The 23,752-nt window shown below is 46.2% G+C and overlaps 1 protein-coding gene across 1 annotated transcript in view; it reads right to left on the reverse strand.

The window, feature by feature from the left end:
• The window catches only part of LOC146869545 (uncharacterized), a 144,681-nt gene that overhangs the window by 101,213 nt on the left and 19,716 nt on the right, over positions 1–23,752 (reverse strand). Inside the window, exon 5 of the mRNA XM_085654201.1 lies at positions 17,269–17,417. Coding sequence (XP_085510327.1) covers positions 17,269–17,417 — 149 coding nt within the window. The remainder of the gene's footprint in view (positions 1–17,268; positions 17,418–23,752) is intronic.

Raw genomic sequence — 23,752 nt, forward strand, 5'->3', positions numbered from 1 at the left:
TGGAGCTGGTGTTATTTGTGTGTGCAAGTGCTAGTGGTGATTTAAAAATTGGTCAAGTTTTTTAACTCTGTAAAAAATTATTTAATCATAGAGCACCTGATCAATGTTAAAAGAGAAAATGGGGATGCCATATAGGGTTAAATTGACCCGTGGTATCTAGCAATAAAGTGTGAAGTGAGTGAAAAAAATATATATGGGAGAGAAAGAAAAACCCTTTCTCTCCCATTGTTTTTCATAGTCTAGGCAGCGCACAGCTGTGAGAGACACAACTTTTTGTATCGCTCTCCATACTTTACACTCGTGAAACTCCTGCAACTATGGGCGAAAATCAAGGCCTCTCATACACCACTGAAGAAGTGGATGCAATTCTGACAGATCCTTCATTATTTGCCGATGCCAGCATAGCACAAACCATCTCACAGACGACAGACTGGGAAAAACTCACAGAAATGAAACAAAACAAAATAAGAACTATACTCCATGGAACAATCTTGAAGGAATACCTAAGAAACAATATGGCACCGAAAGGCCTACTAGTTACTAATGCGCCTCGCATTTTTCTAGATGACCCGACTTTTAGAAGAGATTGGGCACAAATCGCGTGGCATTGCACACGTGATTGGATCGTGTTGATCATCAAAACTGCACTGAGACTCTCAGAAACGATCCTAATTGAAATCCAACTCACCGAGAGTCACCTCAAAACTACCATATCTGGTTACAAAAAGAGATTAGATGAAATTAATAAAGAGATGAATGAGTACAAAGACAATCTGACTCAACAGAAAGTACAAAAATTTCAAAAGGACTTGAAAAGATTTTCATATGTAAAAACCTACCCATATTCTGATCCTGAGTATACTCCCCCTACCAGATCAGATCAGGATTCAGATGTTTCCAGTAATGATTCCACAGCTAGTAGTAACTCAAGCACTAGTAGTTATCGCCAAAAACAAAGAGGAAGGAACAGAGCTCAAACTAACTGGCCTGCCTTCAATACTCAAATGTTGCCCGGTTTTCAAAACCCTTTCAACCCACAACAACACTATCCTATGTTTGGTTGGCAACCACCCTTCCAACAGCCCATGTTCCCTCCAAACCCGTACAGACCTCCTTTTTTAGGCAGGGGCAGGAGGGGAAGAGGCCGAAGAAGAGGGATGAATCAAGTCCATTGGGAAGACGAGGATCCAACAGGCCCCAACACACGGAGCAGAACTCTGGAAGCGAAAGCAGGGCCAAGCAACAGCCGAGCCTAGTAACTAACCTAGCAAGCAGACCACTCACAACTATGGAAGAAAGTGTTTTGAATAAAGGCCTTGGCTTTGTCCCCACTGCGAGACTAGATAAGTTCCAACTTCACTGTGAACTTGCCAGTTTTTTCCGCAAGTTGAAACTAAAAGCCTACTTTGAAAAACAAGAAGAGAAATCACAAGAACCTGATCCTAATGAAACAGGCCTACGACCCAGGTCCACATTCACTCCTCCCCCTCATACAGTCCCAGTCGAAGTCTCGACTTTTGAACAGGCAGTGTTTAATGACATTGAAAACCTAGAACCCAAACAACCTTTTCAAAACATCAGCAAGGCAGAACATTCAGCACTTGAAAGCCTTAAGAATTGTAATACCATTGTCATAAAACCAGCGGACAAAGGAGGGGGGATAGTGATCCAAGATAAAGAAGCTTATTGCAATGAATGTTTAAGGCTACTGTCGGATGAAAGGAACTACCAAAAGATCATCAGTGATCCTTCCAGGTCTCTCCGACAAGAGATAGCAACTCTAATTGAACAAGCAGAAACCCATGGTGACATCTCTAAACAAGAGGCTATGTTCCTTACTGGCAGTGAAGGAAGAATTCCATATTTCTACACGTTGCCTAAAATGCATAAAAATAAGCTCCCACCCCCTGGTAGACCCATTGTCTCGGGCATAGGTTCTCTGCTTGAGCCCCTATCCCAGTTTTGTGATGTTTTTCTGAAACCTATTGTGCAAGACACATCAACATATCTTCAAGACACTAAGAGTCTACTTCGACTTCTGGAAGAAATCAGAGTCAACGATACAACAATTCTAGTAAGCTTTGACATCGAGAGCTTATACACAAGTATTCCTCAGGATGATACCATTGAAGTGCTCAGGAATACCCTTGACACTACAAATTGGACATACCGAACACCTAAGAACTTTATTTTGGAATGTGCTAGTTTGGCACTAAAGAAAAACTTCTTCGAATTTGAGGGTACCCTCTATTTGCAGATAGGGGGTACTTCTATGGGAAGTACCTTTGCGCCGAGCGTGGCGGGTCTCTATGTGTTCAATTTCGAGAAGAAATTCATACTCACTGAGCAGAATCCTTTCCTCAAATACATCTCTTTTTGGAAACGTTATATTGACGATGTCCTTGCAATTTGGCAAGGACCAGAAAACATCTTAGTGGAGTTCTGTCAGTGGATCAACACCTGTGACCAGAACCTGAGATTCACTCACACCAAAGATAAAAACACCATGGTCTTTCTGGATGTTGAGATCACGAAAGAAAAGGATCGCCTAGAGACAATAACCCACTATAAACCCACAGCAAAAAATAATCTATTGAGATTTGAAAGTTTTCATCCTAGGCCTCTTAGGGAGAATCTCCCGTATGGCCAGTATTTAAGACTACGACGAAATTGCAGTAAAATCAACGATTTTAAGAAGCAAGCCCTTGACTTGACTATAAAACTTAAATCAAAAGGCTATCCGGAGAGGATCCTCGACAAATGCCAGAAAAGGGCACGCAACCAACCAAGAGCGGCACTTTTGGACAACAGACCTCCAAAAGAAGGTACTACACCACTAACTTGTGTAACCACATACAATAGTGTTTCAAACCTAGTGACAAAATCCGTCAATAAACATTGGAAAATCCTCAATACTGGGATCTTCAATTGGGAAAAACCATTGTTTTCTTACAAGAAAGCCAGGAGTCTAAAAGACACTCTGGTGAATACACGCCCAAGAATGACGGATCAATTAATACAACCCACTGTTCTGAATGCATGGGGTCTACCTGATATCACTGGACACTACAAATGTGGCAATTGCAGTGTCTGTCATCTTACTGAGAACACTAAAACTCTAGATTTGGAAACAGGTAAAATATGGACCCTGAGAGTTCACACGAACTGCAACAGCACTAATGTAGTTTATTTAATCATGTGCCCATGTAAACTACAATACGTGGGCATGACAACCAGAAAAATAAAACAAAGAATCTGCGAGCACCGCAGCACAATCAGATGCAAGAAATCGATGACAAAACTAACTGAACACTTCCTAGTAAAAGGTCATACAACCAACGATCTAAAATGGACTGTCATCGAACAAATTACAGCAGGAGAAAAATTGCAAGAAAGACTTTTTGAAAAAGAACAACGTTGGGTGTACAGACTTTCCACTCATAAGAAAGGGCTGAACGACAATATCCCATGGAATTCAGTTTTCTCCAAGTAGATGACTTTCCTTTTGGCACAGATCTAACACCTATTCTATCTGAAAATCAGTTCTGTCTCCTTCAAGAAATACTGGATTTACTGACATAAGTATGATAGATATGGTCGTTGTTTTATCTGTGTGGGTTATATCAGGTCAAGTATGCCTGGTAGTTACACTTACTATTAACTTTCTGACCTTAACCTGGAATTTCCCGGCCCCCCGTGAGAGGACCACCTTCCATTCGTTCCTCAGCTCACAAAGCTTTGACCCTTGTTTTTTTTTCCCTTAATTAAGCACTTGATGATGATACTTCGCCTTTTCTGAGGCTTACCGCTTTATGCGTGTACATTTTTTCCTTCTCGCCTAGTCCATTTCGCCTAACACAACCCCCTTTGAGCCTATAACGCTCTTCCTACAATTCTGTTTTTGACCCACCTTCCGCTGTCGCTTAGGCCTTCACCCATTGGGCCTTACTAGTAAACACACGTTGCTATTGGCTGAATTCCAACCATTCACATGCAACCAGGAAGTATTTTACCCGTCCGTCCGGTGCCTCTCCGCATCCCGGGCATTCCTCGGGACGCGGTGGCGGGACACGGTTGTAGGCAAAATTGCTGATCTACCTATTCACCAAGTAAGTAGACAACTCTTTCTCGTGGGTGGGCACCACGCATCGTTTAGGATCGCTCATTCAGCCCACTTACGTTTTACCTTTTTACCGGCAGATTTAAGGTGAATTTTCTGTCCGTGCTCTCGGCATCCTCGAGGCACTTTCTCCCCGCATTACCAGTAAGATCAACCCTGATGTTACCATTTCACTTTTCCCGCCCTCTGCACGGTTGTTTCAGGAGTGTTGTTATGTAGAGTATGCGAGTTAGTTGTAGCTTTTTGAACCAGTAGTCGGTATAAATAAAATACTGGCATGGTGTGTTTTCACTTGTGACGATTGGCATTTGTGATTGTCACTTGATCACTCGTCGCTAGTTACGTGCACCCCGCAAATTACCATGTGAGTGCACAGAATCACCAGTACGATCAATGGTGGATACACGGAGTGACAACACGAACGATTGATGTTAGTCACCTGATCAGCACACCGCCATTCACGTGCACCTCGGTAAGCTACCGTGCGAATGCACTCTCTCACCTGTTGGATCAACAGTGTATGATTGGAGTAAGTTGTAGCGCGCTTTTGATGGATGCAAGCTGTATTCCACAAATAGAGCACATACACGCTATTTCACCATAATTTGGATGACTGTATTAGCCGGTTAAACTCACAACCACGGCTTAGCATCACTTTTTAGTGATTGAGAGGAACCTGAATTTATAATGCTTTACGGAAAATAAATGCAATGTATATATCTTTTCTGTTTTCCTCCACAGGCTCATTCCCACTGGAATTTCAGTAGGAACTTTTTTAATCCTAACCAAGGGCAGGGTACACCTTAGCGTGTGTATACCACCCTGGTTAGCACCATCACCTTCGGTCCTGAAGAAAACCTTGAGACTTTTTCCACCAGGGTTGAAACATGTAGACCATTTATATATATATGACCAACTACATATATATTTTTTTCACTCACTTCACACTTTATTGCTAGATACCACGGGTCAATTTAACCCTATATGGCATCCCCATTTTCTCTTTTAACATTGATCAGGTGCTCTATGATTAAATAATTTTTTACAGAGTTAAAAAACTTGACCAATTTTTAAATCACCACTAGCACTTGCACACACAAATAACACCAGCTCCACTGTAATCAGGTGTTGCAGCACACCCAGATGGCACTCGGCCTCTGGGTGGGACCCCGATGATGAAGCATGTCACCAACTAGGTTGGTGAGTGAGGGGTCTTTAACCAAAATAAAGGATTGTCCCGTTCAGTACACCTCTCATTAGCTTAGAGGTATTATTTGACCTCAGAGGGCGCGCTCCTTCTTTTGTTTGCCAATGAAAGAATTTGAGCCATCCTACAGAAAGCCTGTACCGGTCCTAGTAATTGAAGGAACAAGACGTGTACTTCTACCGCCTCTTGCTAGATAAAAGGAGAAAAGATTTGTCTCAATTGACCTAATCAAACCACACTATGTGGCCGATACTAAGCAGTAGGCTACGTGGACTCCAAAGTAGCAGACGCCCTCCTCTCGCTACAATTCAAGAAATCCAAACTGAAAGACTAATCACGTTGGAAGAATCACCGATACGAAATGATGGACTATGCAACAATGCCATGGAACTCGTTCCTCTTCAACCTGAAATTCAACTTCAAAATTCAACTCAAAATAACACTCAGGTTGCAATTAGACCAAATACAGACGTCTACGTCAACATGCCTCGACAAGAGCAAACTACGATTTCAACAAATCCTGATGCAATTCCAACAATTGATAAAACTGCTTCTGGCTACTTCATAAACTTTGATATGTTTTCATTGGATCCAAGTGAACCTAAACAACGCCAGCCCAAAAGTCACGCAAGCAGCAAGTTAAAAACATTTTGAGCTTTTTTAGAAAGACTTACCTGGTATCACCAAGGGGAGAACTATGGGTATCTTCTGGGATTCTTTTCTTTCTTTTCCAGTTAGCTTAGTGATAGTTTTTAACATGCTTATTAGTTGACAAGACATTCGGCAGAACTCTGCAGCCCAAAAAGTGAATATAATTTTGAAGCCTCATCGATCATCTCATAGAAAGAGACTTGTTGTCAGTGACCATTACAGCAGTTCCTGTACCGGATGGTATAGTGTGGGACAAAGTTGATTTCGATATATTTGGTCCAACTGAACTTTAAAAAATTCCACATTTATTTAAAATATCATTGAGTGATATCATTACCTCAAGTACATTTTCCAATGATTGGGATTTTGAAACTGTGAATAACATGTTCTTTGATTTAGAAAAATCTGCTGCATTTTCTAATAGTGAAACATTGGAGAGCTCAGCAGATTATGAATCTATGTACTGTTATCAACATTATGGTCTTAATGTTTTGTATAAATCTGCTAATCCTAGAATTGTGTTCACATACCATCAGTGGAAACATTGTCCAACACCGCTAAAGAGCAGTTCAAAAACAAGAAGTTTCCATATTTTATGGGGTTTAATATGTCTGACCCAGCCTCATTTTATTATAAGGTTGCACCAACATCAGCACAAAAAAATGTTAACAAACACCAAACAGATTTACTCTGCATCTTTTATTGCCCAGTTGTCTGAACAAGGTTATGACTTATGGAGCGACACCATAGACTTAAAATCGGTCTGGGGTACTAGAGAATGGCAAGTGCAGGGAACTGAAGCTTTATTTAGAGCATGCCTTATCCCACAACAAATAATGTTTTTGAATGAGACATCTTGCCTTGACCTGGTCAAAAGCAAGGACTTGAACACACCCCGATGCCAACACCATCAGTAGCCGAGGGTAATGAAACATCACAAGAAGGGTTTACATTGGATGACATCAAACAATATAACAAATCAGACCCCTATTGGAGGAAATGGTTGATTTGGCCCACAGACACAAATATCTGTCAATCTAGATTCTTGGGTAGGACCGAAGGGTTCAATATCCATAGGCCAGATCCACACTATGTACAGAGACAATATCCAGGGGTAGTGACATCCTACAGTGTTGGGAAGTTGTGCCTCAATTGGCTAGAAACCTCAACACTCACAGAGGTGAAACAACACTTATCTTTACTCACATGAGACATGGATCTTAGGGATTTTTTACTAGGTCCCAGGAAACCACGCCAAAAACGTTTCATATGGGAGCGTGGCCAGGCTCATGGCTGAGTAAGTCGCATCTAAGGTGGGCTCCCGCCGGGGCTATGAATCCGTCCTAAATCCTGCAGCAACCTACCTGAATTGTATTCTTGTACGGTCTTCCTTGGTGAAAGGTAGAAGCCTGTCCTATGCCTCCGACAGGGAGAATCGGCCGTGCTGGCTCCAGGCCAGACGGTGTCCGGAGAAACAAGGTGGCGGCTCGTTGTCGTTGAGGTACAGACCCGTGAGAGATCTGGGACGACCTGCTTGTGCCTGACTCCCCGGGAGTAAACCGGAGGAAACCAACAGTAAGACGCTTCCCTCCCCTGGGCTTCGCAGCGCCGCAGAGAAGCTGCGGACCCGACAGACGGACTCCGTGGAGAGAAGGGGGCCCACAACACTGATGCAGCTTGGCGATCTGCGAGGGGTGAGGAGAACCGAGAAGGAGTGTAGACCCTAGAGGAGCCCAGACTTGTCCAGGGTGAAGACGACCGCAGCGCCGTGGACCGCGGCTGGAGAGAGTCACAGGGGAGCCCCCGGACCCCTCCATGAGAGTCACTGAGATAGAGTGCGCCCTGTGGTGGCTGGAACCCTTCCGGTTGCTGGAATTTACGACTGGGTGAGGCACGGCCCAACCCCTCCCCAAGAGCTGTGGCGCGCTCCGAAGCGGGCAGAGGGGCCAGTGTGGAGAAGTGGAGACCCTCCTCCCCCGGGGGATCCCGTCGAGTGTTCCGCGGCCCGCCGCAGATCAAGAGCTAGTGAGAGACCATGATTGAGCTCACGTCATGAACAAGGTAACCTAAGGGAGCAAGCACTGAGGTTGGCACCGTAGCGGAGGGGCCCTGAGACACCTGCAGGGACACCACACGGCCAATCGCCCAATGACTGCGAGTCATTCACCCCCCCGAGATGGGTGGGGACAGGTGGGAACAGGTGGGACCACTGCGCTGGAGGGATATTCTGGCCATCAATATTGTAACCAGAGAGGCTTGTGTGCAAGCATATGGCGCCAGAGGGACAGCGGTGGTGAGATACTCTCCCCGAAGTCAGTGGAGCAACGAGGCCATACGAGTGCACAGAATTGGTCACTATGACCAGGCATACATGAGGACATACATAATCGAACTCTGTCTTATGGTCCCATAGTGCTAGTCGGCACGATACAGGTCATTCCAGTGCAGCTGCCACAAGGCCAGCCACTAAGGAGATTGTGGTGGGGGATGGAACACTGACTTCTCTTGAGCGACCCAGTGAACTTTGGGGCGGCACTTGGCACAAACTGCATCAGAGTGAGCACCGGGTAGGGCATGAGACTCTGGACTTCTGAGCCTGGTGCGTTGCCCTAGGGGCAGAGAGCTGTGGGATCACAAGAGGGCCCCATAGGCGGGCTGACCTGCTTGGCACGCTGACCTGGGCATTACATTCAAGAGGTCCGCGGGATAAGATGGCAGGCCGCCTCATTGTTCCATAAGGAAGCCGCAATCGCAAGGGAGAGCACAGAGAGCAATTCCCCGGGCCTGCTGCACAGGCTCATCCAGGAAAGGTGGGCATAGGTCTCTGCCATGGCCAACGATAAATACCCGAAGCCTCCCAGACAAGGAAAAATGGACAAGTACAACAAGGTGCTCTCGGCACCGGGAGAGGTGGCGGAGGCGATACAGCCGCCAACGGACACCGCATTGCTCCTCCAGCCCATACAGAGCTCTAGGGAGGTTTTAGAGGGGAAGATTGGACAGGTCGGTTCAGAAGCGTTGCTGCTCTGGCAGGATCTCCGTAAGGTGTCTGAGCGAGTAACATAGGCCGAGACGCGCATATTGAAGGTGGAGGATGCCGTCAAGGACCTCCAAAGAGGGATGCACGACATGCATAGTGCTGCGGTGAACCTGCTGTGGAGAGTCGACGACGCAGAGAATCAAGCCCCAAGAAGCCCGAAGAAACAATCTCCGCTTTGTGGGATTTCCGGATGGGTTGGAGGGCACCAACGCGATGGCCTTCCTGACGACATGCCATGGACGCTATTTTCTCAATGCTTCATCATAGAACGCGCACACCGCTCACTGAGCGCCAAGCCCCCTCCAGGGGCCCCGCCTAAACCCATCATTGCCAGAATACTGTACTTCATGGACAGAGATATAATACTCTGTGAAATACGCCACAAGGGAGAAGTCTGTTACGAAAACCGGAACGTTTACAGTCGAGCAGTCCAAAAACAACGCTGGACCTTCGACTCGGTTAAGGCTAAGTTGTGGGCCCTACAACTTCAATACATGCTCCTGTTCCCAGCAAAACTGAAGGTAATCTACCAGGGAAAGGCATTCTTCCAGACCCCCGAGGAGGCCTGGTCATGGGTGGTGGAACGACCGGCTCTTCGACCCTCAGTGGCAGGCCCGCAATTAGATAGCCGGATGACGCATTACGGTACTAACAGAGAGAGGTCTCCCCGGCGCAGGGGCCGTGTGACCAGGAACTGGATGCGGAGAACAGGAAAAGGGACTCCGTACGCCCTGCGGAAGCCCAAGTATGATAAGGGGCGGCGTGACCTGCAAATGGTTGAGCGCTCCCAATCCGAAACTGATCCGGTTCAGGGAAGGGATTACCCTATCCAATGGACGGACTCTGAAGATGATGATTTGTCCCCGGGACCAGAGTCAAGACATCCACTGGAAGTGGCAATTCAGGAGCACGAACAAAGTGAGGAGAATGAGAGGCTGACGGATGGATATCCACCCATGGCGGCCGACTTGAACGAAGTGGGCGCTGCATCTTGAAAACCTGCGGGAAGGCACAGTGGGCCAGTATCGACCACCCCCATTGAAGCTCACAGAGCTTTGAACTGTGAACAAGTTGGACAGCTGAACATCAATTTGTACGACTTGGGGTTTTGGGGTATATAACCGAGGGGTTAGGGGGGGATGACAGACCAACCGACTCTCTCCTGTCCAGAGCCCTTCCCAAGTTGGGGGGGGTGGAAGAATGAGGGGGATGTAGGGAGGGGGGGTAGGGGAGGGAGACCACACAGTTGGGGTTTATTTGTTTGCACATCGGTTCACTGAGCACAGGGCCCGCCCTAGCGACACACTCCTATACACTAAGTGACATTAGGGAGCATCACCTTTCCTCGTTATCAGACCATGGGGTCACATGCACTTTGCCTCTGGAAGTGACATGAGCCGACTTCCTAATCTAGCGGTTCTGACCTGGAATGTTAATGGACTGGGGGACAAGATAAAAAGGGGGCTGGTATCCCAACACATTAAGAGGTTTCACCCGGACATAGCCATGCTAACAGAAACACAGCTTAGGGGCACGCAGTGCGGCGTCATAGGTCAAGGGGCCTACACGGTCCTGGCGCACTCAGGATTCACATCAGGGGCAAGGGGAGTGGCTACTCTGATCAAGAAGTGCATTCCCTTCCAAACCTCCCGCCTCTGGCAGGATCCTTTAGGTAGATACGTGGGAGTCACAGGGCTATGGGGCAGGTCTGAGGTCACGTTGATCTGCGTTTACGCACCACCTAGACTACGAGCACCCACCATGACCAAGATAATGGATAGCTTGATAGAGACGCCCTCCGCCTTACACATAGTGGGGGGGGCGACTTTAATGATGTTATGGACCCAGTAATGGACCGCACGCGGGAGGGAGACGGCTCCATACAATCCACACCCCTGTAGCGATTTTCCACGGCGATGGGCCTGACGGACACATGGAGGGTCATACATCCCCAGAACAGGCTATTCTCATTCCATTCAGGGGCCCACGATTTGCATTCCAGACTGGATTACATCTTCATCCCTAAGGGGGAACTACAGGATGTAAGACGGGCAGGATACACAGCTAGGGGCCTTTCTGATCACTCCCCACTCCTAGTGGAGGAAGGGCTAAAGGATCGGTATAAGCCTCATTCCTGGAGGCTGAACCCATGGGACTTACACAACACCAAAATAGCAAAAGGAATTCAAGCGGACACAAGGCTTTTTTTCCTTGAAAATAAGGACTCAGTCCCTTCTGAGGTGACAGTATGGGAAGCATATAAAACGGTGTTGTGAGACAGAGCCCAAAACCGTATAGCCTGGGAGAAAAAAGAGAAGGACAAATATCTGGTTGAGTTAGAGCAAAAAATATGCGAGCTGGATGCTCAGGTTTCCCAGAACAGGGACGCCAAATTGGCTCGCAGGTTGACCACCCTTAGACTAGAATATAGGGAAATGGCCACAGACATCGCCAGGAAATTGCACTTAGCGACTTACACCGCCTCTATGAAAGCTCTTAGCCTGGATTAACAGGCAGGAGGCCCAAGACAGATGGATACAGGAGGTGGTTGACCTCCAAGGTATTAACCACTCTACTGATGAAGGGGTGGCAAGTACATTTGCAGAGTACCAGAGAGACTTGTGCCATGCCAGAACACCCACATCGCAGGTCGAAATAAGGGAGTACTTGGCGGGTATCCCCACTCCGGTACTAGGGAATGAAGCAGCTCAGGACTTAGAGGCAGTGACGAAACTTCACCCCGGGAAAATCCCAGGCACCAACAGGTTGCCAGCGGAATTCTACAAGTGCTACATGGATATCCTGAGCCCCCACCTCCTTCGGCTCTTCATAGATTCCCATTAAGAGGGTGCCCTTCCACCAGACCCGAGGATGGCCACCATTGTGGTCATACACAAAGAACGCAAGCCCTGCATCCAGTGCAGTTCCTCTAGAGCCATTTTATTGTTTAACTCCGAAGTTAAAATTCTGGCTACAATTCTGGCGACCCGTCTCCTGGGGGTGACCATGACCCTGGTCCATGAAGACCAGTTGGGATTCATGCCGGGCAGGTCTATTCGTCTTAACCTGAGATGAGCTCATAATTGGCTCATGAAGATACTGACCCTAACGAGCCCACAGGTGTTCCTATCATTGGACGCCGAGAAGGCGTTTGATGCCGTAAACTGGATGTATCTCGATGGCACACTGGAGAGATTCGGATTTGAGACGAAGTACCATAGCTGGGTGACGCTCCTCTACAAGCAACCGGTGGCGTCAGTACGGGTCAATGGCAGATGCTCGGCGCCATTTCCCATCGAGAGTGGGACGCGACAAGGCTGTCCTCTCTCACCCCTCCATTTTGCTTTAAATCTGGAGTCCCTGGCCTGCGCCATCAGAACACATCCCTCCATCTGTGGCTTTGGTATCACACCTGCAGATACCGAAGAGGAAAAAATCTCTTTACGCTGACGACAGTCTGTTGTTTATCACTAATCGTGTCGAGACCATACCGGCCCTGTTTGACACAATTACTGAATATGGATGCCACTCTGGCTACAAAGTTAACTGGAACAAATCTACGCTTTATTGCCCAAATACCGCCCAAACGAATTGGCCTAGGCTTGAAGAGCTGCGAGTAGTGCAGGAGGGATTCAAATACCTAGGAATCTTTGTGACTCCGTACTCGAGGGTCTGCAGGAAGGAGAACATAGGATTAGTCCTCTGTAAGTTTAAGACGGACGTGGAGAGATGGAGAGATCTCCCCCTTATCCTGCTCGGATGAGCGGCCATTTTTAAGATGATCACCCTGCCTCCATTGCTATATGCTTTACAAAATTCATACCATCCCCTAATCCTTACAAAGGAGGGATAGCGATCCCCGATATGGAGGCTTACTACTGGGCGTCCCACCATATACCCATAAATGAATGGATACATAAAAACAGGGATCATCCCACATTCCACCTCGAGTGGGAAGAAATACAACCACACACATACCTACATTATCTGTATGGAAGGAAAGGGGTTTCCCGTCCGCTTCCTGCTACCCAAGTGACCTTGGTGGCATGGGGAAGGGCGACTAAGACTATTGGGTGGATGGTCGCGTCACGAAGACCACCCCGCACTGGGAAGGGACTTGGTTAAAGGAGTTGCATAAGCTCACGGGGTTTGGGTCCTGGTATCTCCTGGGGATCTCCACAATAGGGGACATAATTGAGAAAGGGGAGCTCAAAACATGGGCAACACTTAAACCTGAGCATGATATGAGCAACTCTCAATTTCTTAAATAGGCGCAACTACAGCATGCATGGCAGAAACAGAATATCCCCAATGAGCACCTCCCGGAATAAGCACCCCTAGAGGGGCGGCTCCTACAAGAGGAGTTGATCCACAAGGCAGTCTCCATCATCTATAAAACGATCAATAACAAAATCCCAGATGGGCTGACTGGACTCCGGATACAGTGGGAGGGGGATGTGGGCTCCATAGAGGACATTGACCGGAAGGCGGCGTTGATAAACCCCAGAGAGGTTGCCATAATAGCAAGGCTTTGGCTCATTCAGCTCAAGATACTGCACCAAACTTATTATGACAGAGACAGGCTGCATAAAATGGGAAGGGCGAAATCGCCACTGACTTGCACTACGACACATAGCAACTTCTTTCACACGATCTGGGCCTGTCCCGAGCTCCAGACGCATTGGGCGTAGGTGATTGAGCTACTGGGTACGGTCCTGGGTGTAAGACTGCCAATGGAACCTCGCTTTGTGATATTGGGGATATCAAGCGAGGTAGATGTCACTAGACCACAACTAATTTTTGCTTCTCTGGAGCTGTTGGTCGCCAAGAGGGACATTGCCCGACGATGGGGGGTGGCAGTTAAACCTAATATACAGGAATGGATGAGAGGGATGGACACATACATGGTGGCTGAGCAAACCACATATTGAAGCAGGGGGTGCCCAAATAAATTTTGCAAGATATGGGACCCCTGGAGAAAACATTTTGGGCTGGACGTGGGTGGAGATACACAACAGTCCTTAACGAAACTGACTTCAGGGGTCCTCCACACTGGAAACTGACAGAGCCTTGCCCTAGGCGGCATCTCTGGTGCCCACCTATTGCTGTTTCACGACTCCCAACGAATCCACATAACCAAATTGACAGGTTATGACTGGAAAATACAAGCTCATATTAATCCAATGGCGGGGAATTGCTCTGTTCGAGACTCATTTGTATTTTATCTATACGGGAATGATCATGGATGAGGCTCAGTGTAAGTACTGTATTGTGCTACTTTTTTATTTGAAAAAATATATATAAAAAAAAAAAGAAATGTTTCATATATGCTGGCATTTACGCTACCTACAATGAAATTTGGAAAATATCCCAACAAGAGGCCGCAGAAAGAATACGGGAAATAGAGATTTCAATGCTGGAGTGGGGATCGAGAAGTGTTTCTCAGTGGAACAAACTGTGAGAGCGCTTTAAGTGGATCGCTCATATGTTAGGACATTATTCTGCATGGGCTTGTAATGGTTCTGTGGCGAACCTATCCTGTCATCTGAGGGGTGCCCCAGCTGCAGTGATTACTCCAGCATTCGGGCTACTTTCGAATGGGAGTTACTTGATGCTGAACAGTCAAGGCTGCTGCGGAATGCTCCTGGGCATCGCATATCTGATAACCGTGAAATCCAGGGTTACTTGTATTAAAGTATTGTTTCCCCCGACACATACAGTCAGGGATGCGCTATTATGGCCTTCACTGAATGTTTCTTTAAACTGTTTGATACTCTAGGCAGGATGAAAGCCATGCTTTTACAGCAGTCTGTGACCTTATCCTCCGCTCGAGAGACTTTTGAAATGGAGATCGCAAGGTCTTAAGCTGAGATACAGGTGCTTATTAATACAAATTCTCCTTTCCATTTCGTAGAAATTGTAAATCGTATCTTTAACATGTCTGATACGACTGGCATTGTCCACCTGTTTAAGACCATAGGTTCTGGACTTCTAAGCACCTTTCAGACGGTACTTGGAGTTATACCAAACTTCATACACTCCATGTTAAGAAGCATCTTTAAAGGACTTCCGCTGATCCTGTTTCTAATTGCAGGTATCCTGATTGTCTTCTATCTTCTACGCAATGGACGTCCCAGTCACCAAGGAAATACTGTGACCGAATAATACAACACCTAGGCACGCCTCGCCTGAGAGAACTAAGTGCATCTTGGTTCTGATGCCTGTTTTGCGGAGAAGAATGCGTGTTAGACCTTGAGCCACCACAGGTTGTAACTGCACCTGTTGGTATGAACACCGGCTCCTCCACTGGCACCCAGGCTCTGGACGGCGCACAGGCTGCCCCAGCACCGGCTGCAGACACCATGGAAGATCAGCTGTGCTCAATTGACGTACTCTGCGAGGTGCTACAAGGGCCCTCTACTGCGGAAGCAAGCAACCAAAATGTTGCGTCTACCAGCCAGGACACATAAACAATTTACCCACTTTGGCTCGTCGTGTGCTGGAAGAAATTTGCCCTTTTTAATAACAAGCTCAATTTGGAACTCAGATACAAAATTGACATTCCTTTTAATTTATTGGGTATAAATGGCTTTCTAATGCTTATAGTAGTTTGAACTATAACTATGAACACTTTTAGAGCAATCGTTTGCAAGTATTTTTCTTTTACCATTTTAAAAGATTTTTAGAAGTTTTTAAACATTTTAACAAAGCAAATGTTTTATGAACATTAAGCATACCTATATCTAGTTAGGCTAGTAGTGCGCTATAGGTTACATATGTCGTCCAGTTGGAAGAGGACTGGGTATTATATTCCATATAGGTACCTTATATACGCATATGTAAACATCACAACTTTTCTCCTATATTCTTCCCCACATTACATACATAACGGTTCTTAGGCATTAACTTTTTACCTAGATACGACACTGCATTCAGAACGCTGGTTTTTCCCTGGTTCGATACTCATACATTATGCATGAGGCTTCTTGGAGGCACAGCAGGACTCACAGAAGGATGAATATCTCATGTATAATATCTATGTTAAAGTTCAGGCCCAACGTCATCCTCTAGGCTGACACAGTAACACAGCAAGGTAGGACCCCTGGGAGACCTGTGGGTAAATATACATCATGTCTTGCTTAGACAAGCAGAGGAGACCGTGACTTCCCGGCTGACACACTGACCAGAGACGCTGATGTTCCTGCATGCAGATGCTCCAGCTCGCAGTGGTCTAACATCCCTCGCGGGGTGTCCAACTCAAGACCAGGACAGGATCCCATATTCTCTCCTTACTCAGGTAATGGGGTTGACTAGACCTTAGAGGGATTCTTTGCATAACACCTACACCGATGCCTGGTACATTTAGGTACATCTGGTTAGGGAGGCGTCTTAGGAGTACGCACTTTCTGATCATGTGTTTTATGTACGTGTCTATATTCATGATTACTACAAGATGATAGAACTGTACCATCCCTTTACTTTCGTAGTACTGCTAATCATATATCTCTGCTACTGTCTAATGGTTGTTGCAGCACATCTATTCTACACGAGAATAACAACTGTTCAATAAATACGCCCATACTGTTTATTCTTTGTATCTCTGAGACAAACTAAGTGAGCACGAGTGACTGAGCGAAAAGTAGTATATTGTTTCCACGATCCTGAGGGATCAGGGTTGTCATGTTCTAAGGTTGCCAGAAACTATTCTCTCCCCGCTGAGAGGAGACTCTAGTGACACTGTGAGCTAGCTAATGCAAACAGGCTAACATATCCGATGGGGCTGCTCGGAACCAGTCTGCCACAAAACCCACAGTTTATGTTATCCGAACGCGCAGATCCTGTATAGGATATATAGGAACTACACAACAGGTTATGCTGTAGCATGCAGGACCTGTATATTTGAGATGTTCTAGTTTGTTATAAACAGGAATTTTACATTCTCCAAGTTTGGAGTTCAGTCGGTGCTGACAGCTGACTGGAGCAGATCTTATTTTGTGGTTTTATTCTCTTGAAAATAGGAAACTTTCTGTGAGAGGGAGTAGCCAAAGATAGATTTTAAAGTGATAGACTGCCCAGGATATGATAAATCCATCAGGAAATTGTGAGAAGGGACTGAACAGACTAACACTGTATAGAACCGATTGATGGTGAAATTAAGACAGCTTCATGTAAGTTGCAGGTCGATAGCTGGATGGGGGCACTGGATTTCTTAGTACCACTGAATCAGCACTCTGCCAGAGAGGAGCTCACCTGGCTTGGGTGGGGCGAAGACCTGCACTTCACAGAGAGTCAGATATTGGTAGACTGAAGGAATAATCACTGTGACGTAGCGTCCCGCTATCCCACCACAGTCGAAGGATCTCGTCTCACCAGGACCAAGAGTCACGATAGTGGCACACCTGTACAACAGAAAACAGATTGTTGATTTCTGTAAGATCATTTCACCATTCATTAAGATGGTATAAGCAATGCACCTCTTACATCTGAACACTTCATGTGAGAAAAGAGACGCACAGAGATCCACTCTCGTCTGATCTTATAGGCCTGTTTTGGCTTCCTCTGAAGACTCATTGTGGGTCTGACTGTCTCCCATTTGGGGTGAAATTTACAAGGCAATTGCGCAGCATGGCACTGCATGCAATTTAGCAGCTCCGTGCTGTGTCATTTAAAAATGCCGGGATGCACCGTGTTTACAAGAATACGGTGCACCAATGGGGGTTTCCCCTCCACTGGCACTAAAAAAAAGCTGCCTAGTGCTAACACAGACACCCTTGCACCAAGGTGCCAGGGGGTGTGTTGCAGGGATGATTGCTTATGTGCAGGAAGGGACACCTTCCTGCACATAAGCAATCTTTAAAGGTGATATGCTCTTTCTATGTGTGCTGCAGGATGCATCACACATAGAAAGAGCACAAATTAGGAGAAATAAAAGTATTTTGCCTCATTGCGCCAATCTAATGACTGCTATTCAGTGGCACCAGTTTTTGGCGCTGCCTCAGATTTACAGATCCTTGTAAATCTGGGCCAGCATGAAAAAGCAAAGGGTGTTGCGGTGGAACACCCACAGCAACATTCATTGCATGCCCCTTTCACACAGATACCTGCGTGAAAGGGGACGATATTTACAAAGCGGCATTAAGTGACGCATGGTGGCTTAATGCCGCTTTGTAACTATGGTGCAGGGCATTGCGCCAAAGTAATGTCGTAAAATGTGGCACTCTGGTGGTGCAATCTCCTTGGTGTCTCCAAAGCTCTTCACCTATTTGATGTGGGACTCTGTGCACCAAGCCCTGGTTGCCCCATAGCTTTGGGAGAAGCAATGCTGCAAATGCTGCTCCATCCCCGATCATCAAATCTGCCAGTTTGGTTTATCAAAACACGGGCTGTCCCAAGAAGTGGGAAAAGGTGTTGGGACGTGGCAAGCCCACAGGAGGTATTGATGGGCAGGGAACACGTTCCAGGGTGATTGACGACTCTATATGCTAGATGGGAGGTGGATAACTGCGATATAACGTGCAATGAACCGTAAAAGGGCCCCTACTGATTGTAATTAATGTTCTCCTATGGGATATTGCCACTTCTTAACTGCCATGTATGTACCATGATATTCGTCATAGCTTGACTGTAAACATTGTATGATGAGCATGGTTTCAATAAAAAAAAGTTTAAAAAAAATTCTACTAGTTTTATATGATAGAAGCAGACAGGTTTCATAAAATGTAAAAAATAAATAAATAAAAGAATGAACAGAGAGGTACCTCGGGATGAGGGGAGGTAAACAAACCTCTTGGATCCTTGTCGTTGAGCAAAGCTTGGAAGCTAAAAAAACTCCTACAAGGTGCTAAAATCGCCTGAAGACGTGAAAAAAGTAATAGCATTCAGCATTTTTTTCAGGGCAGACAAGAGCTGCCCTTGGAGTCCTTTTCCCCCACTGTCTTCCCCAACTGCTAACGGGGCACCTTTGCAGCTGACCGCTGTCCTGGTCCTCCTTATCAATTCTATCGTGAACAGTGGTTATTTTGTATGAAAATAAGTGCCTGGGCTCTCGCCAGAAGGCGGCTTGTACCAGCCCATTTCTCCTGTTAGTGGTGCCTAAAACAGAACCAACTGCTAACCATGAAGGTGAGGAGAGGATGTGGCATAATGGCCAGAGCTGCAGACTTCTGAGTTAGGGAACCAAGGAGTCTCGATGTCGGCTCAACATACTGTGATTCTGGGCAATACTCTTAATCTCCTTGTGCATATTATGCGTGTGTCGTTAACTGGTGCTCATGAAAAGGTCCGGGGTTGATGATTAAGTTGCGGTGCTGAGCACCGGAAACCATCGGCACAAATTAAGCACTGCTCATGAGGTTGCAGCATAAGGAGTTGTGGGTTCACAATTGCCCACTGCCTTGTTTGCAATTATGCAGGTCTCACTGTGGCAGTTGACACTAAAACTGCTTCCTTACTATTTGCATATTGCTTGCTTATAAATTATAAATGCATAATCACATAGCCTTGCATTGGCCACTTAGTTTTTCACTTATAATTTATATACAACTGATCGAAAATATACCAAAGCAGTGAAAGGCTTTATTTTGCAAACCCCCATATCACGGAAAGCATTTACACCAAAGCTAGCAGGCTGAAATGGAGAGTGCAATACATTTTCCCAAAGTTTGGTGCAGATTCCTGGGTGGAGGGGTGCTTTATTAAAGATGCAAAAAGAAAATATGTCTTATGGAACACTGTATCAACCTTTACTGCCGAGGCACAACTGTTGGTTGCCTGCAGCAATCATGTAATGTGCTATATGGCCCTAAATGGCCATCAAGTGTGCGTGGGTGGGAATGCCATGAGACCAAAGGCCGAGCGCTTCGTAGATGTTACATGTTTACTTTATGTTTCATTTCATGTTTATTTTGGGGCCGTTAGCAGGAAAAAGATGCTTTTTAAACAGGGCAATGTTTCTTGAATAGTAATTGAAACATGGGGCTATATTGTTCGGTTGTCTGAAGTAAAAATAGAGAAAAATAATTGAGAATGTTGTTATGTATGGCTCTCATAACAAAACTGGTTACCCACTGCTGTGGTGACATAAATGCCTTCCAGGCCAGGCAGACAGGGCTCTCTGGGAGCTTGTCAGCACAGCTCTGCTGGTCTGCTTTGACTGAAATCAGAGAGCTCAGCTGCAGGAGGGGGAAGGGGGCATGGGAGGTGGTGGGTGCTGGTCAAGAAATGCAAGGACGCTTTTTTAATCTTTGGGACAGGGGTAGATAACAGGGGTTATGCCATTGCGCAGCAGTTGAAAACAGGGGCAGATGATTTTGGGGCCAAAAATAACATAATAAATATGGGTAAAAAGTGATGTTTTTCACCTCAGGGTTCTCAGTGGCATCATAGACAATCCGAGCTTCACTCTTCTTGTCTATTTGATGTCACTCAGAACCACTCGGTGAAAATCATACACGTAATTCACTGTTTCCCATCTGTAATTCCACATGTTGTTGGAATAGAATTTTAGAATACTCCCTTCACTTTGTTAACCAGTACATTCTGTCTGCAGTAGAAAGGGGCTGTAGATGTTGCTCTTTGCAAGGTGTAGCTTACAAGGGACACTGACTGGGATTAAAGTGCTCAGACTTTACTCCCCTTTCAAAAATAAAATGCTGAATGCATATTGGACAATGGTGAGCCTGTGAAGAGTGGTTTGGTGCTGTCACTATAATAAAGGAATATCAAGAACAATGATGATATAGAAACTATTCACATGAAATGAACAGATGGCACATCTCATCCCCACAATAACGCTCCCAAAGTTAAAAAGATACATCATAAAATTCATTATTCTCATGGCATCAAAATATGTGAACTAAGGAGCCAAAATTAGAATCCAATGGCATCTATTACACCATCCTTGGAAACTGTAACAATTATTCTTCAAAGACCCTCATCTCCCAGTCATTCTCCATTCATCAACTATGATGGCATAGTTTCGGCTTGGGAATCTACGCTGTCTTCATCAGGATAATAGATATATAGGCAGATAATTCTTAGAGATATGGCTCCGGGTGGTTATATTTTTATTTTGGGGCAGTTAGCATGGAAAATATTGAAAAGGCTGTTTTCTTCAAAGTGCAGCCGACAATGAGCTCTGATAATTCTGATTCAGAATGTTCAGGCTTTGCTTACCTTTCTGGCAGAAACTAGGCATTGGTGAGGGTCAGCGGAGTTAAGAGATTCTGTGGCTGTAGTGTTACTGCGTGATTATGGATTTATTATATTTGCAAAATAATTTGCCACATAATTTCCCACACAATTTTCAGACTGCATCAAAAATGTTGTTTCTATCTCAAATGGATAAAAATAATACTGACAGAGAATGTGCCGCATAATTTGCAATTTTTGCTGCATAATTTTTTATTTAACCTAGCTGTATGATTTGGTCCTCCGTGCCCTGTTCAATTGTTTCTATTGGTAGAATATTGTGATCAAACTTCAGAGCAGGCGCTTCACTGTGCACCGAGTCTTCATTGTGCAGCAAGTACTCCACATACACATGTTTTAGCATCATCCATTAGGGATGTAGTTAATGTTTCTCTCAGAATTTCAGATGTCCTTCCTGCTAGTCGTATGTGCTGAACATGTTCCAGATCACAAAGTTCTTGGACTAAGTTATATATGAGAGAACATTCATTAAGTGCTCCCATTGTTCCCTACTGAGATAGCTTGTGAGAGGCTTTTGTATTTAAGCATAGGAAAGTCCGTTTTTGATTCTCTTACAAAAATTAGCAGATGTGGTGCCAAAACTATTTGTTGCAGAAAGTATACATTGGCTCTAATGAACAGCAGTGATGGGCTCAGATCCATTAACTAACTGCAGCATGGCCAGGTTTCTCTAAAAATGAAAATGTATTCAACATTGGCTTTAATTTTCCATTGAGGGACACAAAATAGCAACTGGGCACTAGACGGTACCTGAAGAGAGACTCAGATTTGACTAAATGCAAGGACACATATTTAACATCCAAACAGAGGTAACCCACACTCCTAAAAGACTCAAATGGAAAAAGACTCAAATGTCAGTCAAAAAGCTAACAAAAGGTCCATCTCTAAACAAGCAAAATGTGTTGTTGTTCAGCTTCCACAGGTGACAACCAACACTGGTGCACAAAGTAATAAAGAAAATATATTGTTTCTTAGAGTGTTTCCATTTCAAAATAAATGCTCTTTGACATTTCAAACTAAAGGCCTGTTTTGGAGTTTGGCGGATGCAGGACTGTAGGACTTGGCCCTTTTTCCCTCAGTTGTTTTCATTTTTCATATTGATGCAGATTCAGGGAGCCATTTTAATTACCCCTGAAAACTTCTGCCTGGGGGCCTGAAGCACAAGATGGTGGCCACCTGTGACATCACCAGCATCCACTGGAACCTACCAGCACCTTCCAGAACATTCCAGGAGATTCCAGAACTCTGTGACAGTTGGAGACCGTTTAGAATGTTGGGAGGATAAGAGAGGCAGTTGGCAGTTGGAGCTGGCAGTTGGCACCTGACTGGTGAAGAGAGAGCAGCACAACAGTGACGGAGGAAGGAGTGAAGCAGCAGGGGTGGAAACTTGTGCCTGGAGTGGGGTCCATAAACCCACCCTTGATACTTGTCCCTACTGATGGATCCCAGCCTATAGCCCTGTGTGGGAAAGAAGACAGAAAAACTCATCCTAAGGACCTGAACAGCAGGAACAGGCCTTAGAAGCAGAAAGCAGCAAGATCCTGACCTGAGAACTGGTTTCCCTGGAGTCCGGCGTCGAGTAGCCTGAAGACCTGGAGCCCGAGGTGGAGAAGCGGCGCTGACTGAAGTAGCAGACGTCGTACCCGGAGCCGCCTGAGGTCGTGAGAGGGCGCCGACGGAGGTCGTGAGGAATACCAGAGGTCGAGGAGGAAGTGAACCGAGGTCGAGCGAGCGGCGTCATCGGAGGAGTGAAGTCCGCCCTCCGGAGTCGTCGGAGACCGAGGTAGAGGAGCACCGGAGGTCGGGAGTGAGGATCGCACTCCGGAGTCGCCCGGAGCCTGTGAGGAGGAGCACCGGAGGTCGGGGGTGAGGATCGCACCCCGGAGTCGCCGGAAGTCGACATCGAGGCCAGGCCGGCCGACGTCATCTGAGCCGAGAGCGCCATCAGACCGGAGCCGCCCGAAGTCGACATCGTGAAGAGACTGCCCGACGTCGTCAAATCGGAGGTAGAGATCGAACCGAGGCCGCCGACATCGGACCGGAACCGCCTGCCGGCGTCGTCAAAGAACTGACATTGTGCCGAGGCCGCCGAGACCGAACCGGAACCGCCTCACGGCGTCGACACGACTCCAGCGGCGTCGGAACATCAGGAAAAGGGCAGTAAGTGGAGTAGAGGGCGCCTAAGGCCCTGTGGAGACCTGAGAGACTGCTCTAAGGGGCTAGGGAGGTGCTGAAACCCACCTGACTGTGCCTGGGGTGAACTGGGACTAACCTAGAGAGGTTGTGTGGAGAAGGAAAGCCAGGGCATTGGTATTCCCCCCCTTTGATCTACCTCAGTTTAGGCCTCAGCCTTGTCCCAGCCAGGGAGTAGCCTCCCCCCTCAAGCCTTCCACAACCCTACAAGCTGTGCCTGGGCCAAATCAGCCCTTAAGAAGTGAAGTGTCATCTGATTATATGAGGGGTGCTGTATACTTGTAATTATTTATTGGGGATACTGTATTTATTGAATTTTTATCTATTTATT

This window comes from Triturus cristatus, chromosome 1_1, assembly GCF_964204655.1.
Source record: "Triturus cristatus chromosome 1_1, aTriCri1.1, whole genome shotgun sequence".
NCBI lineage: Eukaryota > Metazoa > Chordata > Amphibia > Caudata > Salamandridae > Triturus > Triturus cristatus.